This window comes from Temnothorax americanus, unplaced genomic scaffold, assembly GCF_048541705.1.
Source record: "Temnothorax americanus isolate GAGA-0224 unplaced genomic scaffold, ASM4854170v1 Scaffold35, whole genome shotgun sequence".
Classification (NCBI taxonomy): domain Eukaryota; kingdom Metazoa; phylum Arthropoda; class Insecta; order Hymenoptera; family Formicidae; genus Temnothorax; species Temnothorax americanus.
The window spans coordinates 1,070,373-1,087,727 of record NW_027509496.1 but is presented as its reverse complement, the minus strand read 5'-3'; the positions used below and the strand labels follow the sequence as shown (position 1 = coordinate 1,087,727).

At 38.6% G+C, this 17,355-nt stretch overlaps 1 protein-coding gene across 1 annotated transcript in view; it reads right to left on the bottom strand.

Moving 5' to 3' along the window:
• Positions 1–17,355, bottom strand: part of LOC143901569 (uncharacterized) — a 229,034-nt gene that overhangs the window by 175,613 nt on the left and 36,066 nt on the right. The window contains exon 2 of the mRNA XM_077414000.1: positions 11,523–11,664. Within this exon, the coding sequence (XP_077270126.1) occupies positions 11,523–11,664 (142 nt within the window). The remainder of the gene's footprint in view (positions 1–11,522; positions 11,665–17,355) is intronic.

Here is a 17,355-nt window from a genome sequence, read left to right as displayed (position 1 = left end):
AAGTTTAATTTAATCGAAATAAAAAAGATCCTTTCAAATAATTGTTATCCAATAAAATTAATTAACAAGTACATTAACATCAAACTTAACGAGCTACAGACACGTCATAATAATAATAATAGTTCTAGCAGTAACAGTGTAGCCCAGGATTTTCGAAAGTTTATCACTATACCGTATATTAAGGGTAGCAGTGACGGTGTTGGCCGTACAATGCGCGATGCAGAATTCAGGGTTCTCCTCACCATTCCGAAAAAGTTGGATTGTATTATCAAAAGGGGAAAGGATACGCTACCGAATCTTAAGCAAACGGAGTTGATATATGAGATTGATTGTGCTAATTGCAACGCTGCATATATTGGTCAAACAAAAAGGCACCTAGAGACACGTGTTAAGGAACATTTTTGTGATATTAGGAAGAACAGCGATAATCATTCTGTTGTTAGTAAGCACCGTCTCACGCATAACCACGATTTTAATTGGCAACAACCAAAAATTTTATATAAGGAGCGACACTTTAAGAAACGTGAAATCTCTGAGATGTTTTTTATTAAAAAATGCGATTGCGCAATCAATCTTCAAAAAGACACAGAAAGTCTGCCCGCGAATTACAACCGTTTGATTGGCGTCATTTAATTTACACTTTTGTTCTGCTCGTTTTCCACCTGTGAACACATCTATTTATTGTATCGGTCATTTAGTATGACTTCGTCTGTCACGCTGTACGGATGTGTTCGCAGTTATGGCTTACGACATTTCTTCGTTCTGCGCTACCGTTCTCACTTTCCGTTTTGACGCACAGAATATGTAAGCCTTACATTTTACTTTGTACATTATTTATAACTTAACTATTTATAACTTAACTATTTTTAACTCAACAATTCAATTGTATTCTTACTTTTTATTTTATGACTTCTGAATGTTTTTATCTTTTTGACTATCGTGAGTTTATTTCACTTTTTTAGCTTTACGTGTGCATGATGTGGTTAGGGCACGATGTCAGCGACGTAATCAATATTTTGTACGCGGTTTTTGAAGATGCATAGCTGAATCACTTGAGAAGGACCGAAAATGCGGTCGAAACGTTGTGAATTTTGAATATATTTATTATTTGGCCAGTCGGGTCGAACAAACACGACTTTTTGTTTTGTATTTATTTACTGGCAAAGGAATCTTCTTATTTTGATAATTTTAATTAGTCCAATTTTATTATGTCTAGACATAATTTTAATTCAGCGAATTTTTATTATGTCATGACATAATTTTAATTCTGCCGCTAGGGAATTTTTAAGTCGATTCTTATGAATCAAGCTTGAATTCGATGTTTAGGTGTCCCAGGTTGCCGATGACGAGGTCCACATAGTGCGCTCCATAATTTTCGGTGTCGAGGTGTATTAATACCTTGAATTCGATGTCTACGTGTTCCAGGTTGCCGATGACGAGGTCCACATAGTGCGCTCCATAGTTTTCGGTGTCCAGGTGTATTAATACCTTGAATTCGATGTCCACGTGTCCCAGGTTGCCGATGACGGGATTCAGATAGTGCGCTTCATAGTTTTCGGTGTCCAGGTGTAATTGTACGTTGAATTTGATGTCTAGGTGTCCCAGGTTGCCGATGACGAGGTCCAGATAGCGCGCTCAGTAGTTTTCGGTATCTAGGTGTAATAATACCTCGAATTTGATGTCTACGTGTCTCAGGTTGCCGATGACGAGGTCCACATAGTGCGCTTCGTAGTTTTTGGTGTCTAGGCAAACACCGAAATCGCTCAGTGAGCGAAAAAAACATCCACAACGCGATGTGTGCATTTGAGAAATGTCCACGACGCGTTCTGCATAACTTGCATGTACTTTAAGTTATGAAGCGAGGTCCACGCTGCCTACCGGCGGAGGTGGGTGCGGAAGGGGGGCCGAAGGCCCTCTTTGCACCCCCCGCGCGCGCGTGTGTGTGTGTGTGAGTGACGCGCTTTAAAAGTATTTAATTGTTTAAAGCGCGTCACTAACTTACATAGGTTAGTTGACGCACTTTAAAAGTATTTAACTGTTTAAAGCGCGTAACTAACCTACATAGGTTAGTTGACGCGCTTTAAACACTTAAATACTTTTAAAGGGCGTCACACACACACACACACACACACACACACGCGAGGGGGGTGTAAAGGAGGCCTTCGTCCACCCCTCCCGCACTCACCTCCACCGGTAGGCAGCGTGGACTTTGCTTTATAACTTAAAGTACATGCAAGTTATGCAGAACGCGTCGTGGATGTTTCTCAAATGCACACATCGCGTTGTGGACGATCAGCACCGTCCACAACTGTACTGTTTTGCACGACTGCACGTATTAGACAATTGACAAGCGCGCCAGCGACACGTTAGAACGCGAATTCACTAAGAGCAATCAGTCAATTCTAGTTTTAACTAAATTATTTTAGTTAAAACGCGAATTTACTAAAGCAGTCAGTTAATTCTAGCTTTAACTGAATTATTTCAGTTAAAACGCGAATGTACTAAAGCATTTGGTCAATTCTAGTTTTAACTAAATTCTTTCAGTTAGAAAGCGGATTACCGAAAGGGCTTAGTTAAAACTAGAATTTACCAGTAATTTCGGGTTTTGACTGTAACATATATATGTTATATTGAGATGAGAGCGGTCGACCGACGTAGAAAAAGATAGTATCTTAAAAATAAATTTTCACATTTGAACTTTGCGTCGCAATATCTCCGCTCGTAGGGCACGTAACGGAATATTATAAGAGAAACTCCCCCCCTAATTTGACCCCAAGCTATTGATCAAGCTTACTTAGAACTTGATCCGTTCACTCGTTATCGAGATCTCAACATCTCGAGTACTCGCAACCCGTCGCGTCGCGTAAAAGAATCACGGTCGGTCTCGCTCCGCGTGTACTTGGCGCGAAACACTACCGTGTCTCTTGATATATCATGGTGTAAAAGGTTATAGGACTAAAGTCCATGTTAAATTAATGAATACGTAATAGAAAATAAAACAAGCAAAAAAATTGTGCAAATTAGAAATTTGCACTTGGCTTCCTCATAGAGAAAGTGATGTCTAATACACATTGGCATCGAAAACTCAAAAAACAACGGTTGATTAGTTTTATATGTAAACTTTATATGCTCTAGCTTTATATGCGAGCAAAATTATGGACCTTCGATCGCGTATAAAACTGAATCTAATCAACCAAATCTAAAATCTAAAAAATCTAAAATCTAAATCTAAAAAATTATATATGAAATATAAGGGTAGAAAAGACTGAAAAATATAATAAAATGAGAAATTGATCAATATCTCAATATTTGCGGAAGTTAAAGCAACCACTGACATTTCTAAAAAAATTCAAAATTTTTTTAAAAAAGAACCCCTTTACCGATCATCGCAAAATTTAATACCAATTTTCCTTGAATGATATTCTATCAATTAAAAAAAAAACAGCCCAATATCTCAATATTTGTGAAAGTTAGAGCAACCACGGACATTTCTAAAAAAATTCAAAATTAAAAAAAAACCCTTTACCGATTATCGCCAAATTCAATACCAACCTTTTTTGAATGATACTCTATCGATTAAAAAAAAAAAAACAGCCCGATATCTCAATATTTGCGGAAGTTAGAGCAACCACGGACCTTAAATCTGACTTACACACACACAAACATATTTTTTTAGGCGATATTTCAACGTTTTACAACGATCTGAACATATTGGCAGAAAAAACTCAAAAACCAATCTCTTCGTTGGTTTCTTTTACCCCTATTTCATATATAAATCATTTAAATTTGGTTGATTAGACCCAACTTTATACGCAATCAAAGGTTCATATATAAAATTCACAAAAACAAAGCTTCGTCTATGAGGAAGCAAAACAGATAGCAGATATGTTCTCGATAAAGATTGTATCTTTTAAAATTGTTTTGTAATGATCGAGCAAAATGCTGTTGTAAAAAAACAATTGTATACTATTTCAGATATAGCTTTCTTCAATATAAAAATATTAAATATAAAACCCAGTATATGTAGGCCGCAGTTCGCAAAACGCAAGACATTTGTACAGTCTATATGTCAATATAACCTCTATACACAGAGAGGTTAGATTAACTTGTAGACTGTGCGTGTGTCTTCCGTTGTTTACATCCGTTGTAATCATCGACCGACAACTACATTCATTAATATACATTTAAAAAGAATATACAAGGTACAAGGTTTCTTACATCTTCTGCTTCTCTTGCTTCTATCAGCATTGTAATGCGAATCATATGTTCGCACACGTCTCACGCGCGCGGCAAGATCAAGCTAAGCGTGCGCCGTGCCGTAATATGAGTCAACATACCCCCGTCTCTACATATGTCAACATGCCCCTATAATAAATTAATATTCGTTAATTATACATTTTAAAAGAGGCACCTCCGATGACCTTGACCTTGACATATGTTGTCAAGGTCACCCTCCTGAGTGACCTTCAGAAGTTTTTAGCCGTTGCCCCTTTTTTAATTAAAAAGTTATTAACAAAAAAAGTTTAGCGACCTCACCGATTTTAATGACCTTGATATATGTTGTCAAGGTCATGACCCCGAGTGACCTTCAGAAGGTTTTAGCCGTCGCTCGCTATTCGTTAAAAAGTTATTAACAAAAAAAGTTTGGAAAATATAGCATATATAGGTATATAACCTATGTTGGTTAGTGACGCGCTTTAAGATTATTTAAAGCGCGTCAACTAACCTATATATGCACCTATATATGCTATATTTTTCAAACTTTTTTTGTTAATAATTTTTTAACGAATAGCGAACGACGGCTAAAACCTTCTGAAGGTCACTCAGGAGGGTGACCTTGACAACATATGTCAAGGTCAAGGTCATCGAAGGTGCTTCCCCTAAAATGCATAATTACCCTTTTCCATTGTTTCTTTTGCAATAAATACATAAACGGAACGCAAACGCCAACTTGCCTCTTGTGCCAACGAGACCGGTCTCCCCTATTATAAGCGACTTATATTTTAAGTTTTATATATAAGACAACAGCGTCATAGTTTAAACTTACAATCAGACATCAATTTATTTTATACTTGTCTCTAATTTCCGAAATGTGCGACTTTTCGAATTCATCCTACTGCGACTTTTCAATTTTTGTAATCTGACTGCTGCAGACCTTGAGGTGAGCTCTCTCTTTTCTCTTTCTGTTTTAACGACTGACTAAATATATTTTTCCTTTTTACAGTGGAAATGTCCATTATAACCGTGCGTACCAGCTCGCTTGTCACAACATTTCCTCAAGAAAAGAGCTTTCTGCCTCGAGCTCTGCAGGAATAGAATCTTCTTATATCAATAAATGCTGAAGATGGCTCGACAGGAGAGCCGAAACGTTCATCACATTTAACTACACGTTTATTTAGCTTTATTTACGCACCACGTTTCGCGCCCGACTCGCATTCACCGTTTTAAATCGTTGACATTTTCACAAATTTTCTAATTATATTATCAAAATAACACGTCGTATAGTAACAGAAACTTTTCTTTTAACTAATGATACGTCACTTTGATTTACTTCTCAAGCTGAAGAATATTAATACGATATTTTGAAACGCTCGAAAATTTACTTGCTACCTCTTAAATCAGAGTTTTCTCTTTTTCTATTGTAATACTTGTCTGATTAAAATAAAACTTTGGGAAAAGTACCTATGTCATATAAGAGATATTTTGTGATAACTTTCCCATTGTTTTTTTCGCTATAAATGCATAAACGGAACGCGTTGCCAACTTGCTTCTTGTGCCAACGAGCCCTAGTCTCCCCTACCGCTTGGGTTTTATTTTTTAAAAGTAATTGCACAATTTATTTTTCAAAACAATATATATATATATATATATATATATATATATATTCTTTTTGCAATTGGCGCAATTTAAAAAATTTCACATCTGTTTTTGAAATACATGTTACTTGGGTTAAGTTAGTTAGTTAGGCGACGTTAGGCTTGGCGACGCGCAGGAACACCGGGGGGTTTTAGCTGGTAGTCTGGCGGGGTCGTCTGCCGGGAGTCCAGCATACCCCGCGTCTCTCCCCCGAGAGCGTGGACATGCCTAAATGCATTTCCCCTCGCCAAAAAAAAATATATATACCGGGTGTCTCTCAGACCACCCGTATCACCTGATTTATTTGTAAACGCAACATTTTAGAGAAAAATGTTCCAGATCAAAGTTGTATGGTTTCAAGAAGTACATAAGATGGTGTCATTAGTTTCACCTTAAATAGTTGCTTGAAGGTCACATAAAGGTCACCTTCAATTTTTTAAGTAGAACCACCTAACTTTTTGTTACATATTCCAAAACACTATAAAAAAGTATTTTTTCATTAAGAACTTTTGGAATTATAAGGCTTGAAAGTTCTAGTATTTTTACATAAAATACAAAATATTTTGTAAAACATCAAGTTTTCGGTAATGTTACCTTAATACTTTTATGCACAGAATAATGAGACAAATCAATTGATATGAAAAAAGACATAGTTGTTTTTAAGAAAAAGTACGCAGATGCGTGTTGCAAATTACATATTTTTTCTAAAAGGAACTATGCTATAGTAAAAAGATATATAGATAAAGTTATTTTTCTATAAATAAATATCTACTAATAATTATAAAAAAAAACAGGCTTCTTTATAGAGAAAGCTTTATGAGCGAAATAAAATGTTGATTAAGCAATGTGCAAATTTATAATTTGCATACTTAAAAATTGTGAGGACGTAATGTTCAAATTTATAATTTGCATTACTTAAAAATTATGAGGAAGCAATGTGCAAGTTTCTACTTGCTCACTTAAAAACTATAAGGAAGCAATGCGCAGGTTTCTACTTGCACATTTAAAACCTATGAGGAAGCAATGTGCAGGTTTCTACTTGCACACTTTTTACAACTTTATTCAATTATATACTTTAAAATTAAAGTCTTTGTTATATCGTCGCGGCCACGGTCTTACATACAGGCCTGGAAACTCCACTGGAGAGGGTAAGTCGCTTATTGAAGCAACTTGTAATTTGCTTTGCCGCCACGAAAGGCACTGGTGTGAGACACTACCGTGTCTTTTGACTACTCATTAATATTGCATTTTTATAATACAAACTTCCAATTTAGGAAATGTTAAATGTAAAATAATTTATGTATGTTATAATGTTATAAAAATCTATAATGTTATAATATATTAATATATTAATAATTTATAATATAATGATATATTAATGTATTTTAAATGTAAAATATGACTTTTGCAAAATAATAGTCTTGTTTGCAAGTGAGGGTAAGTAACGGCGATTGATTCTTTAATAAAGTTGATTTCCTGTTTTTCAAATACTGTGGAAACTGCATAAAGGAAAATATACTTATTTTATTATTTTAAGGCAGTAAAAAAAGTACTTTTATATAAAAAATGCTTTATTGGTTTGTCAATTTCAGTGTGCGGATCTGACGTTGGAGTCTTCATTATTGTATCAGCTTTTTCCATTGCTGTAAGCGGTTGTCCATCTTCCGAAATAGGCAATTGAATGCATGAGACATCTGTATACAAAAACGAAATATAAAATATATAATTATTAAATAATTTAATTAAATGACTATATATACTCATTATATTTGCTTTAGCCATGTAACATATACCTTGTACGTGAGGAGTGTCTATAATAGATGTGCTCGAGATGTTGACTTGCCTTGGAGTATTCAGACTTTTACTTGATACATCAGCTGAATCCTTTTCTGTATAATGGTTACTGACTTCTATCGGAACGGGAGACTTAACAGGCGTAGCCCCATCACAATGTACAGAGTTGATAACAGAGCTCACTAAATGTGAAGACGATTCGACCAACGGGTCAACGGCTTCATTGTTTGTGGCATCGTGTAACAATTTTGTTGGTACAGCAAGCTTACTAAGCTGCGGATACTTATATGGGGCCTGTAATATGAAAGAAAATGTGATATTATTTGCGCTTTCACATATTAGTCATTGTTTCCGAATTTATGTTTACTCAGTAACTTTACAATTGAGTTGAACGTACGACTAGCATCGGAGCGCTCCGTTGTCAGACTGACTGTTACGCACGAAATCGATAGCTTTTTGGAGCATTGGGAATTTAGCGACCAATCGGTTCGCGAACAGTATTCCGCAGTATTTACGACGAATAAGCCGGATCTAAGAATGTCACAGAGCGCTGCCAGAATATTCACGTGTACATCACCTCTCAGCTCACGTGTACTAGTGTCGAATGTTTGTGTGAGAAATTCATAAGCGCATTTCGTAACAATCATAAAATTTATATCATTAACAAACCTGTGCAATGATGCGACCGCTCCCATCTTGTTTGATCCATTCACGAATAATATGCTGGTCTTCGAAATGCTTGTCACATATAACGTGCGTTGGCTTCAGTTTGACGATCCCGGGAATAGCTGCTACCCATTGTCTTAATTGCTCGACATCTTTTGGCACGCGAAACACAGATCAATTAGATTTGTCGCCTCTATTGCCCGTTTTGCATGGCTTTGTCATCGCCAAATAATTGATCGGTCTCCTCCGCAAAGCTATAGTAAATCTCGCCGTTTCTGCCGAGATCAGCGTCTTCGGCGATTACTCTAAGTATGCTGCGATGCAAAGGCGTGTCCTCTGTCACGGTGGTCTCGTACTCAATCGGATAGAACAGCGGATCGAGAATCGTCACTACCACCGCGGCGTCCGCCTCGAGCGCAATCACTCTGTTTCTACCGTTGCGTTTGCTCGAGGTGGCACGCACTTCGAGCACATATCGGTCTTTGCGTTCGCGATTTAGCACGTCGACGTTGCTGGTTCGAATCCGAATCAAGAGGTAGCAAAAATCACCGACCGTGCGCTCTTCCGCTTTAAAGAACTTTTCGCGATCGCCGCTCACTATGCAAAACTTTACGTCGACATCATTGTCTGGCGGACGCGAGCTTTATGCCGTTCCTCGGGCACAACGTACGTCTTGCCGATAGAATTCTCGTGAATGGAGACAATGCACTTTACGTAGCTACGACAATCACTACAGTCTGACTGTGACCGTGATAATCATAAAGCTTGATTTGTTGGTTATGTTTGTCAGCATTACTTGTTCGTAACGACCCTCGTGGCGGTAAAACGAATTAAAAATTGCCTCAATAAGCGACCTACCCCCACCACTGAAAATTGAGCGAGTTTCCAGACCTGTATGTAAGACCGTGGTCGCGGCCATGTTGGAATGTGACGTCAGAAACGAGAAATGACACGTTGAAAATTCTTGCGTAGTATTTTCACATAAAAAAATATTCGTATCACGAATGTGGTCACGATGCAGATTTGTGCGCAGGCGCATGACTAGATTTCGTATTACATTCATTTTACGGCTGTTTATTAACTGTTAAGGGAAAGGGATAGACTTAACTTCAACTCGGAGTATTTTCGAAGTGTGCTGAAATGATCTGTAGTGTTATTTTAAACAAATAGCTTTTTATTTGGAAATACTATGCAAGAATTCTCAACGTGTCAGTTTTCAACATTTCTCGCTTCTGACGTCACATCTCATAAGAGAATAGCAGAGAATAGTAGAAAGCATAAATACAGAGTATTCTATGCTTTTTTAACTGAAACCACAAACTGTTGTCTGTTTTAATTGTGATCCTTTAAATTTTTGTCCCAAAACATTTTTTCGAATAAATTTGGGCCACCCGGCCATGTATTCGCATTACCAATTACATATCTTGAACTGCAAGCAAAAACTATTATTAATTTGCTCTATTGAATTTAATATATCAATCAGACTATGTTGAAGTTGTATATAGCATAATATGATCCAATTGAAGTAAAAAACGAAATAAATTATCGTTTCAATTATCATTTCTTTACTTATTGACATCATGATGTTTTAAGTATTAATCATAGAAACAAACGGAACATGAGCGACAATTTTTATTCTCAGAATCTCTTTTACTACACAAAATAGGTATACAAAATTTGAAAATTTCAAAGAAATCGGAGAGGGTGCCTGTACTTCATATTTACCAAAATTTATGTTGTTAATTGTTATTGCTAATTTCGTGAATAATTAATATTTCCAGACACCATCAAGGTATAAAATCAACGTCTATCATAATAATGGACTTGATTCAACTAATATTTTAGCATAATTAACTTGCCTACAATATAAATTGCGCTACAGGTCATTTTCTCGTTCTCTTTAACTTTTACAAGACAGCATATATATGTACGTACGTGTGCAATTTTGGATATATCTTCCTTCTTAAACATCTTCTCGGCGTCAGCTTCCTGCGGTCAAATGTATATTATTGATGATCACTATCACTATTTGGCGACTGTCACTATTCATTCCCAGGTTATAACTACTGAGTGCGTTGAACGCGCTGAACGCACACGTACATACATATATTAAAAATTAATCCGTCCGCGTAATAAATAATCTTCTGGCCGATAAGTCTATATCGACCTAATTTACCTACTAGATCGATAATAATGCGCGCGCGACTTATCGGAAATCAAGAGCCATCTACCGTTGAAAGTAGTGAAAGTTACGTTTCTCTGTTTGAGAGACGGCGACGTATCTTAAGGGGATCCTATAGCGAAGGGCGAACTTCCTCGACGTCGGTAATGTCAACATTTCTAATCCTGTTTTCAATGTTATATATCTATATCTGTCCTTGCCTAACGAGAGGCAGCTGTCTTTATTCGATTGCTGCGCCATCTCTCGCTACACGCAATACTGCTTATCCTATCAACCTGAATGTGCTTTTGCTTAATAAAGTTGCGTTAGTAAAAATCTTTTTTTCTAGGCTTTGAATCTTAGTTCTATTTACACGAAATTGTTCCTAAATGTTGTCTCTACTTCCCTTGTGTATCATTTTGTACATATAAACTGCAGTTTTTTTGTTTAAGCAAATATTGTCGTCAGGTGACAGCTCTATGTGCCCAAAATTTTAATTTTTTTTGTTTCTGATATGAAATCGTGTATCGGGAAATAGATTTTTGTGCGTACTTTAATTCTAGACCAGAAAATTGCAATTTTGTAAAGCCAATTTAAAAAATTCTTTAAATCTGCAAATGTCGGTAACTATTGCCACTATAGGATGCCCTTAACGACGTATCTTAATTTAAATTTTCACATTTGGACTTTGCGTCGCAATATCTCTGCTCGTAGGGCACATAAGGGAAAAATAAAAACACTTTTATTATATAAATCGACAAGCTATCGATCAAGCTTACTTGATCCGTTCACTCGTTATTGAGATCTCAACATCTCGAGTACTCGTCGCGTCGCGTAAATAAGTCACATCACATCATCATCAAACACATCACGGTCGGTCTCGCTCCGCGCGTACTTGGCGCGAGACACTACCGCGTGTCTTTTAATATATAAATATGTTTATTAAATTTTAATTTTAAACTAACATCTAAAATTTCTTTGCTTTGCTGTTATCAAGCGTATGTATCTTGTTTTTATTAAAAAACGTATGTTGCTTTCGACTTACCCTTTACTTTTGTACCAATCAGATTGACTTGTTCATCGTACGAGTGAACGATACGAAGAAATCTTATCCAATTGCATTGACGCTTGTTAAGATTGTAATTGGAGAAGAAGACTTCATCATAGCAGCCGTATTCGCGTCTGATCTAAAAGCATATCGACGATACGTGCGTTGATGTCGAATTCTTTTTTGATAACACATTGATATGTAACAATTGTTGATATGCACATTGATATGTAATACGTAACAATTTATTTCAATGAGTACATAGTGACCCAAATGTGTATAACCAGAGTTGAGTAAGTTAATTTTTTTTAAACTTAGTTAAAATTAATTTAGTTACATTGCATGAACAAAAAACTAATTCAGTCAAAAATTGCGTTAAGATTAAATTAATTTAAATTAAATTAAAAGTTAATTTTATAAATATTATTTAGATTAAATTAGAATGTCATAATTATTTAAAATTTGATTACTTTAGATAACAAGGGGTTCTGAGCTGGCAGTCGAGGAGAGTAGACGTGGAGAAACAGGTGGAATTTGGAGAGCTAGAAAGAGCGGTATAGTGGAGAAAAAAAGGAGAGCTGTAGGAAATAGGAAAGAGCGGAAGCAGGGCAATAAGCAGAGATACGGTGAGTCAAAGTAGGAATCAGGAAGGTAATAATTAATAGAACGTAAAAAGTCAACAGGTGAGAAGGTTAGGGCGGCAGGAGGAGGTACGTAGGCGGAGGAGGCGGACAGGGCGCCACCTGTTGGAGAAGGAAGGAGGTAAATTACCAACAGGGAAGGAGCGGGTAGAGATAAGTGAAAAGGGCGGAAAGAGTAAACGTAGAAGGAGCCACGGCGAGTATACGGTAAGTAAAGGTGGCGAATGGAGGTAGAAAAGGAAGGAATAGTAGAAAGTAGACAAAGAGGTGACAAGGAAAAGAAAGGAGAAGAGGAAGGAAAGAAAACGAAGGGAAGACCAACAAAAGCGGAAGGACTGGCCAAACTGAGAGGAAGAGCGGACAGCTTAGGAACAGGGTCAATCAAAGATTACATACAGAAGAGGAAAAGAGAAGGAGTAGAGGAGGAAATAGCCAAAGCAGAGAAAGAAATATTGGAGAATTTTAACGAAGCAAGGAAGGTTGACAGATCACCACCAAATAAAATAAAGAAAGGAGAGGAAGAGGAAGAAAGCATGGCAGCAGAGGGGATTAAAGAAATTCTAAGGAAACTAGAGGAACAGGAAGCAGAAAGAAGAAAAGATAAAGAAGAAATAAAAAAAGAAATAAGAGAGCTGAAAGAAGAATTTAAAAGAAGAGAGGAAATTTGGGAACAGCAAAAAAAGTCGCTGGAGGAAAGAATAAAAAAGGTAGAGGAGAAAATAGAAAAAACAGAATTGAACATAGAAGACAAGAGCGAAGGAGGATACTTGATGGAAAAAATGAAAGAGATGGAAAGAAATATGGAAATGGCGGAGAGAAGAAGGAGGAGAAATAACATAGTTGTGAAAGGAACAGCGATAGGAAGCGAGGCAGGGAAGAAAGAGAAAGTAGAGAAGATGATAAGCGAAATAAAAGAAATAAAAATAACCATCAAACAAGTACATGAAATAGGAAAAAGAAGAAATAAAATGACAGTGATGAAATGTAAAAGCTGGGAAGACAAAAGAGAAATAATGACAAAAAGAAAGGAACTGGGTAAAAAATAGGAATGCTATCTGAACGACGATCTAACTAGATTGGAAGGGCAGATACAAAAAGAGATAAGAAGAGTAGCAAAAGAAGAAAGAGAAGCAGAAAAGAAAACCACGATCGGATACCAGAAGATGTGGGTAGATAATAAAGAGATGAAATGGAACGAAAGTAAGGGGAAATTGGAGGAAGAGAGTGGGTTTCGAAAGTAGTAAAAGAAAGGAAAGAGAAAACGAGGGAAGAGACACAAGAAGCAGAGGGAGAGGAGAGGAAATATGGAGAGGGAACAAGGAAAAGAGCAAGAAATATGAAGAAAAAGAGAGTACAATAAGCATAGGCTTCTGGAACATAGCTGGACTAAAGAAAAAAAACGAAGAATTCTGGAAAGAGATGGAAAGCTGGGATATAATAGCGATGCTAGAAACGTGGGTAGAACAAAAAGATTGGCGCAAAATCAAAGGAACGTTATCAGATAAATACGTATGGAAATGCCAACCTGCGACAAAAGAAAAAAAGAAAGGAAGAGCGAGAGGAGGAATAATAACTGGTGTTAGGAAGGAAATAGTGGCAGGTGGAACAGAAGAGAGAGAAGAGGAAGGAATTGTAGAAAGAATAGCAAAGACGAAGGAGGGAACGTGGAAGATTATAGCGGTATATGTGAACAACGATATTGAGAAGAAAATAAGACATATAAAGGAATTCACAAACGAAGGAGGATTAGGGGAGCAAATAATAATAGGAGGTGACTTTAACGCAAGAACTGGGGAAGAAGGTGGACTAACAGAGATAATGGGGGAAAAGAGAAAATCGAAAGACAAAGAAATTAATACAGAAGGAAGGAAGCTGTTGGGGTTTATTGAGGAAGGAGGATTAGCAATATTGAACGGAACAAAAGGAGACAACGATGGAGAGTTCACATTTACAGGAGGAAGGGGAGAGTCGGTAATCGACTATATAATCGGAAACCAGGAGGTATGGGAAAAAACAGTGGAAGTGAAGATTGGAGAGACGGTAGACTCGGATTATCAACCCGTAACAATAAAGATAAAAAGAAAAAGTGAAAGAAGAGAAGGGAGAGAAGAGTGAAAAAAATAATGAATTGGTCGAGGGAAGGAAAAGAAAGGTACAAAGAGAGAATGAAAGAAGAGAAGATTGAAGGTACGAGCATAGAGGAAATACTGGAGGAAATAAAGAAAGCGACAAAGCGAGCCGCAGAGTGGAAAGAAATAAGAGAGGACGGGAAAACAAAGAGAAAAAATGGATGGTGGGATAAAGAATGTGCAAAACTAAGGGAGGAAGCACGTGAGAACCTAGCAAGGTGGAGAAGAGGAGAGACAGACAAAGAGAAGTACATAGCAAAGAAAAAGGAATATGAGGAGAAAGTAAAAGAAAAAAAGGAATCAGAGAAGGAGAGAGTAATGAAGGAAGCGAGAGAAGCAAATAATGAAACGGAAGTATGGAAATTTATAAACAAACAAAGGAAAAGCAAGAAAGAGGTATGCGAAGAGATAACGGAGGAGCAGTGGAATAAACACTTTATCGAACTACTGGATGGAGTTATGACGAAGCCGTATGGAAAGGATAGGAGGAGAGAGGAAAGAATAGGGAATAAAGAAGAGCAGGAAGGAATAAGAAGAGAAGAAGTGGAAGAAGTAATTAAAGAAATGAAAGAAAAGAAAGCTGCAGGCACGGATGGACTAGCAAACGAGGTTTGGATCTATGGAGGCGAGAGACTGAGAGAAAAAATATGGGAGGTATGTAACAATGCATGGAGAACGGGGGAGATAGCAGAAGATTGGAAAGAAGGAATAATAGTGCCAATAGTAAAAAAGGGAGAAGGAAAGGAAGCACAGGACTACAGAGGGGTGACGATAATGAATACAAGTTACAAAATATATGCAGCAATTTTGACGAAGAGGCTAGAGAGAGAGGTAGAAGAGAAGGGGATGCTACCAGAAACACAGACAGGATTCAGAAAAAAGAAAGGAACAATGGAGAATATATACGCGCTGAACTATGTGATTGGGAAAGCTATAAGCAAGAGGAAAGGGAAACTAGTAGCAGCATTTATAGACCTGAAAACCGCATTCGATTCAGTAGACAGAGAAAAAATATGGGAAGTCATGAAGAAAGAAGAAATCAGTGAGAAATTGAGAACGAGGATAGAAGACCTATATGAGGAGACAAGATGTGTGGTAAGGGTAAAAGGGGAAAAAGGAAAGTGCTTCTGGACGGTCAAAGGAGTTAGGCAAGGATGCCCGCTGAGCGCTATGCTCTTCATACTTCTGCTGGCAGACATGGAAGAGACAATGAGGAAAGGACAAGATGGAGGAGTAGTTGTAGGAAAAATAAAATTCTGGACGTTAGCGTACGCGGATGACATAGTTGCAGTAGCAGAGGATGAAGAGGAAATGAAGAGAATGCTGAAAAGACTAGAAAGATACTTTGACAGAAAGAAGCTGAGAGTTAATGTAGGGAAAACAAAAGTAATGAGATTTAGGAAGGGAGGAGGTAAAATGAAGAAAGTAAAGTGGAGTTGGAAGGAAGAAGAAATAGAAGAGGTGAAGGAATTCTGCTATCTAGGCTACACATTCTGTTTAGGATTAAGGTGAAATCAGGTGGCAGGGCGCTGTCGCGAAAGTAATCGCCCCTGGCGCAAGCACAAACAACCCTCGGGCTTGACTCGACCTTATCCGAGATCACCCGAGTATCGCGCTACCGTTTCGACAGCGCGATTGCAAAACGCGCACGCGTATTCCGAAATATGTATACCGCGCAACGCGTTACATCGCGGATCGATGTGATTCGCCCTTCGTGAGGCCCATACCCCCGCCGAGGGTCTCCTATCGGGACGAAGAATAATCGATATCGATCCGCGCTCTCTTCTGTTCTCTGCCGCGAAAAGAGAAACATCGAGCCGGGCGTTCGCGACATTGTGCCTATCGGGAGTGGTCTCGACCGCCAGTGCGTGAAGTCCGTAATCAAGTTTCATCGCGAGCCGCATCCGTGAGATCGCCGCGTGAAACATCTCGAATCGCTCTTTCGCTCGTGCCGCGAAGAGTGAGCCGTTTTCCGACTGCGAGGAGTTCGGTATTGGGGAACGCGAGACGCCCTGTGCGAGGGTAGTTTCGAGCGTACAAGTCGTCGCGAGCGGCATTAGTCGTCGCGCAGTATCTCTCGTCAGACGAGATTGACGAGTTGTCGCCCGCAATCGAGTGGGCAACGAGCATAAACAGATCACGTGATCACCGCGTGCGGTACCGTGATCCTCATCTAAAAGACTGTACAGACGGCTAACGAGACCGTCACATGCAGTCAGCCCGGGTATCGTGATTGCAACAAGTGTTGTGATAACCGAGCGTAAGTGCAAGCGAGCACTTCTCAATAACTCAGCGCAGGGAGCTCGATCCCGATATCGACCCCTCTCTCGCGGCCATGTTGTCGTGCCGCGCCGTTCGTGAACACGGACCATCATCGTGAATGTAAAGCGTATAGTGATTGTGTAAAACGCGAACTCACTATCGCGTACCCGAGCCAGAAAGAAAGCCTGAGCATCTCGCACCTCGTGATCGCGGTCGCTCGTCTGCTTCGCGACAAGATATCCGTTAACCGCGAGCAAGATCTCCGGACGCGAGGGCGGTCATCTACCGCTCTACAAGATTTCCGTTTCGCGAGCCACGCAGACAGAAGGAGCGACTCAAGATTTCCGTCCCGCCATCCCGCGAATGCTCCGGGTGCTCGGGTGCGTGAATGCGAGAAATACTCTATGTGCAATAAAGTGTGTTTGTCAGAAAACCCGGCGAGCGTTTTTTGAACCCTCTTTTCGCTACGTCCTTGGTTCTTGCCCCGCGCCCTGGACAGGGTGGTCCCGGCATACTTCGTGTCCCGAGGGTACCTCGGTCGCGCACGAAACACATTCCAAAAGAACGGAGAACAAGATGCACATATAAATGAGAGAGTAAGAAAAGCGACCATAGCAATGAGACAGGTATGGGGAATAGGAAAAAGGTTATTTGGAGGGGACTGGATAAGAAGGATCAAGTTATATGATGCGCTGGTTGCAAGCATAGCCTTATATGGAGCAGAAGTATGGGGATGGAAAGAAAGAGAGAAAATAAAAAGAATGCACGAAAGGTATATAAGGTGGACGTTAGGCCTGG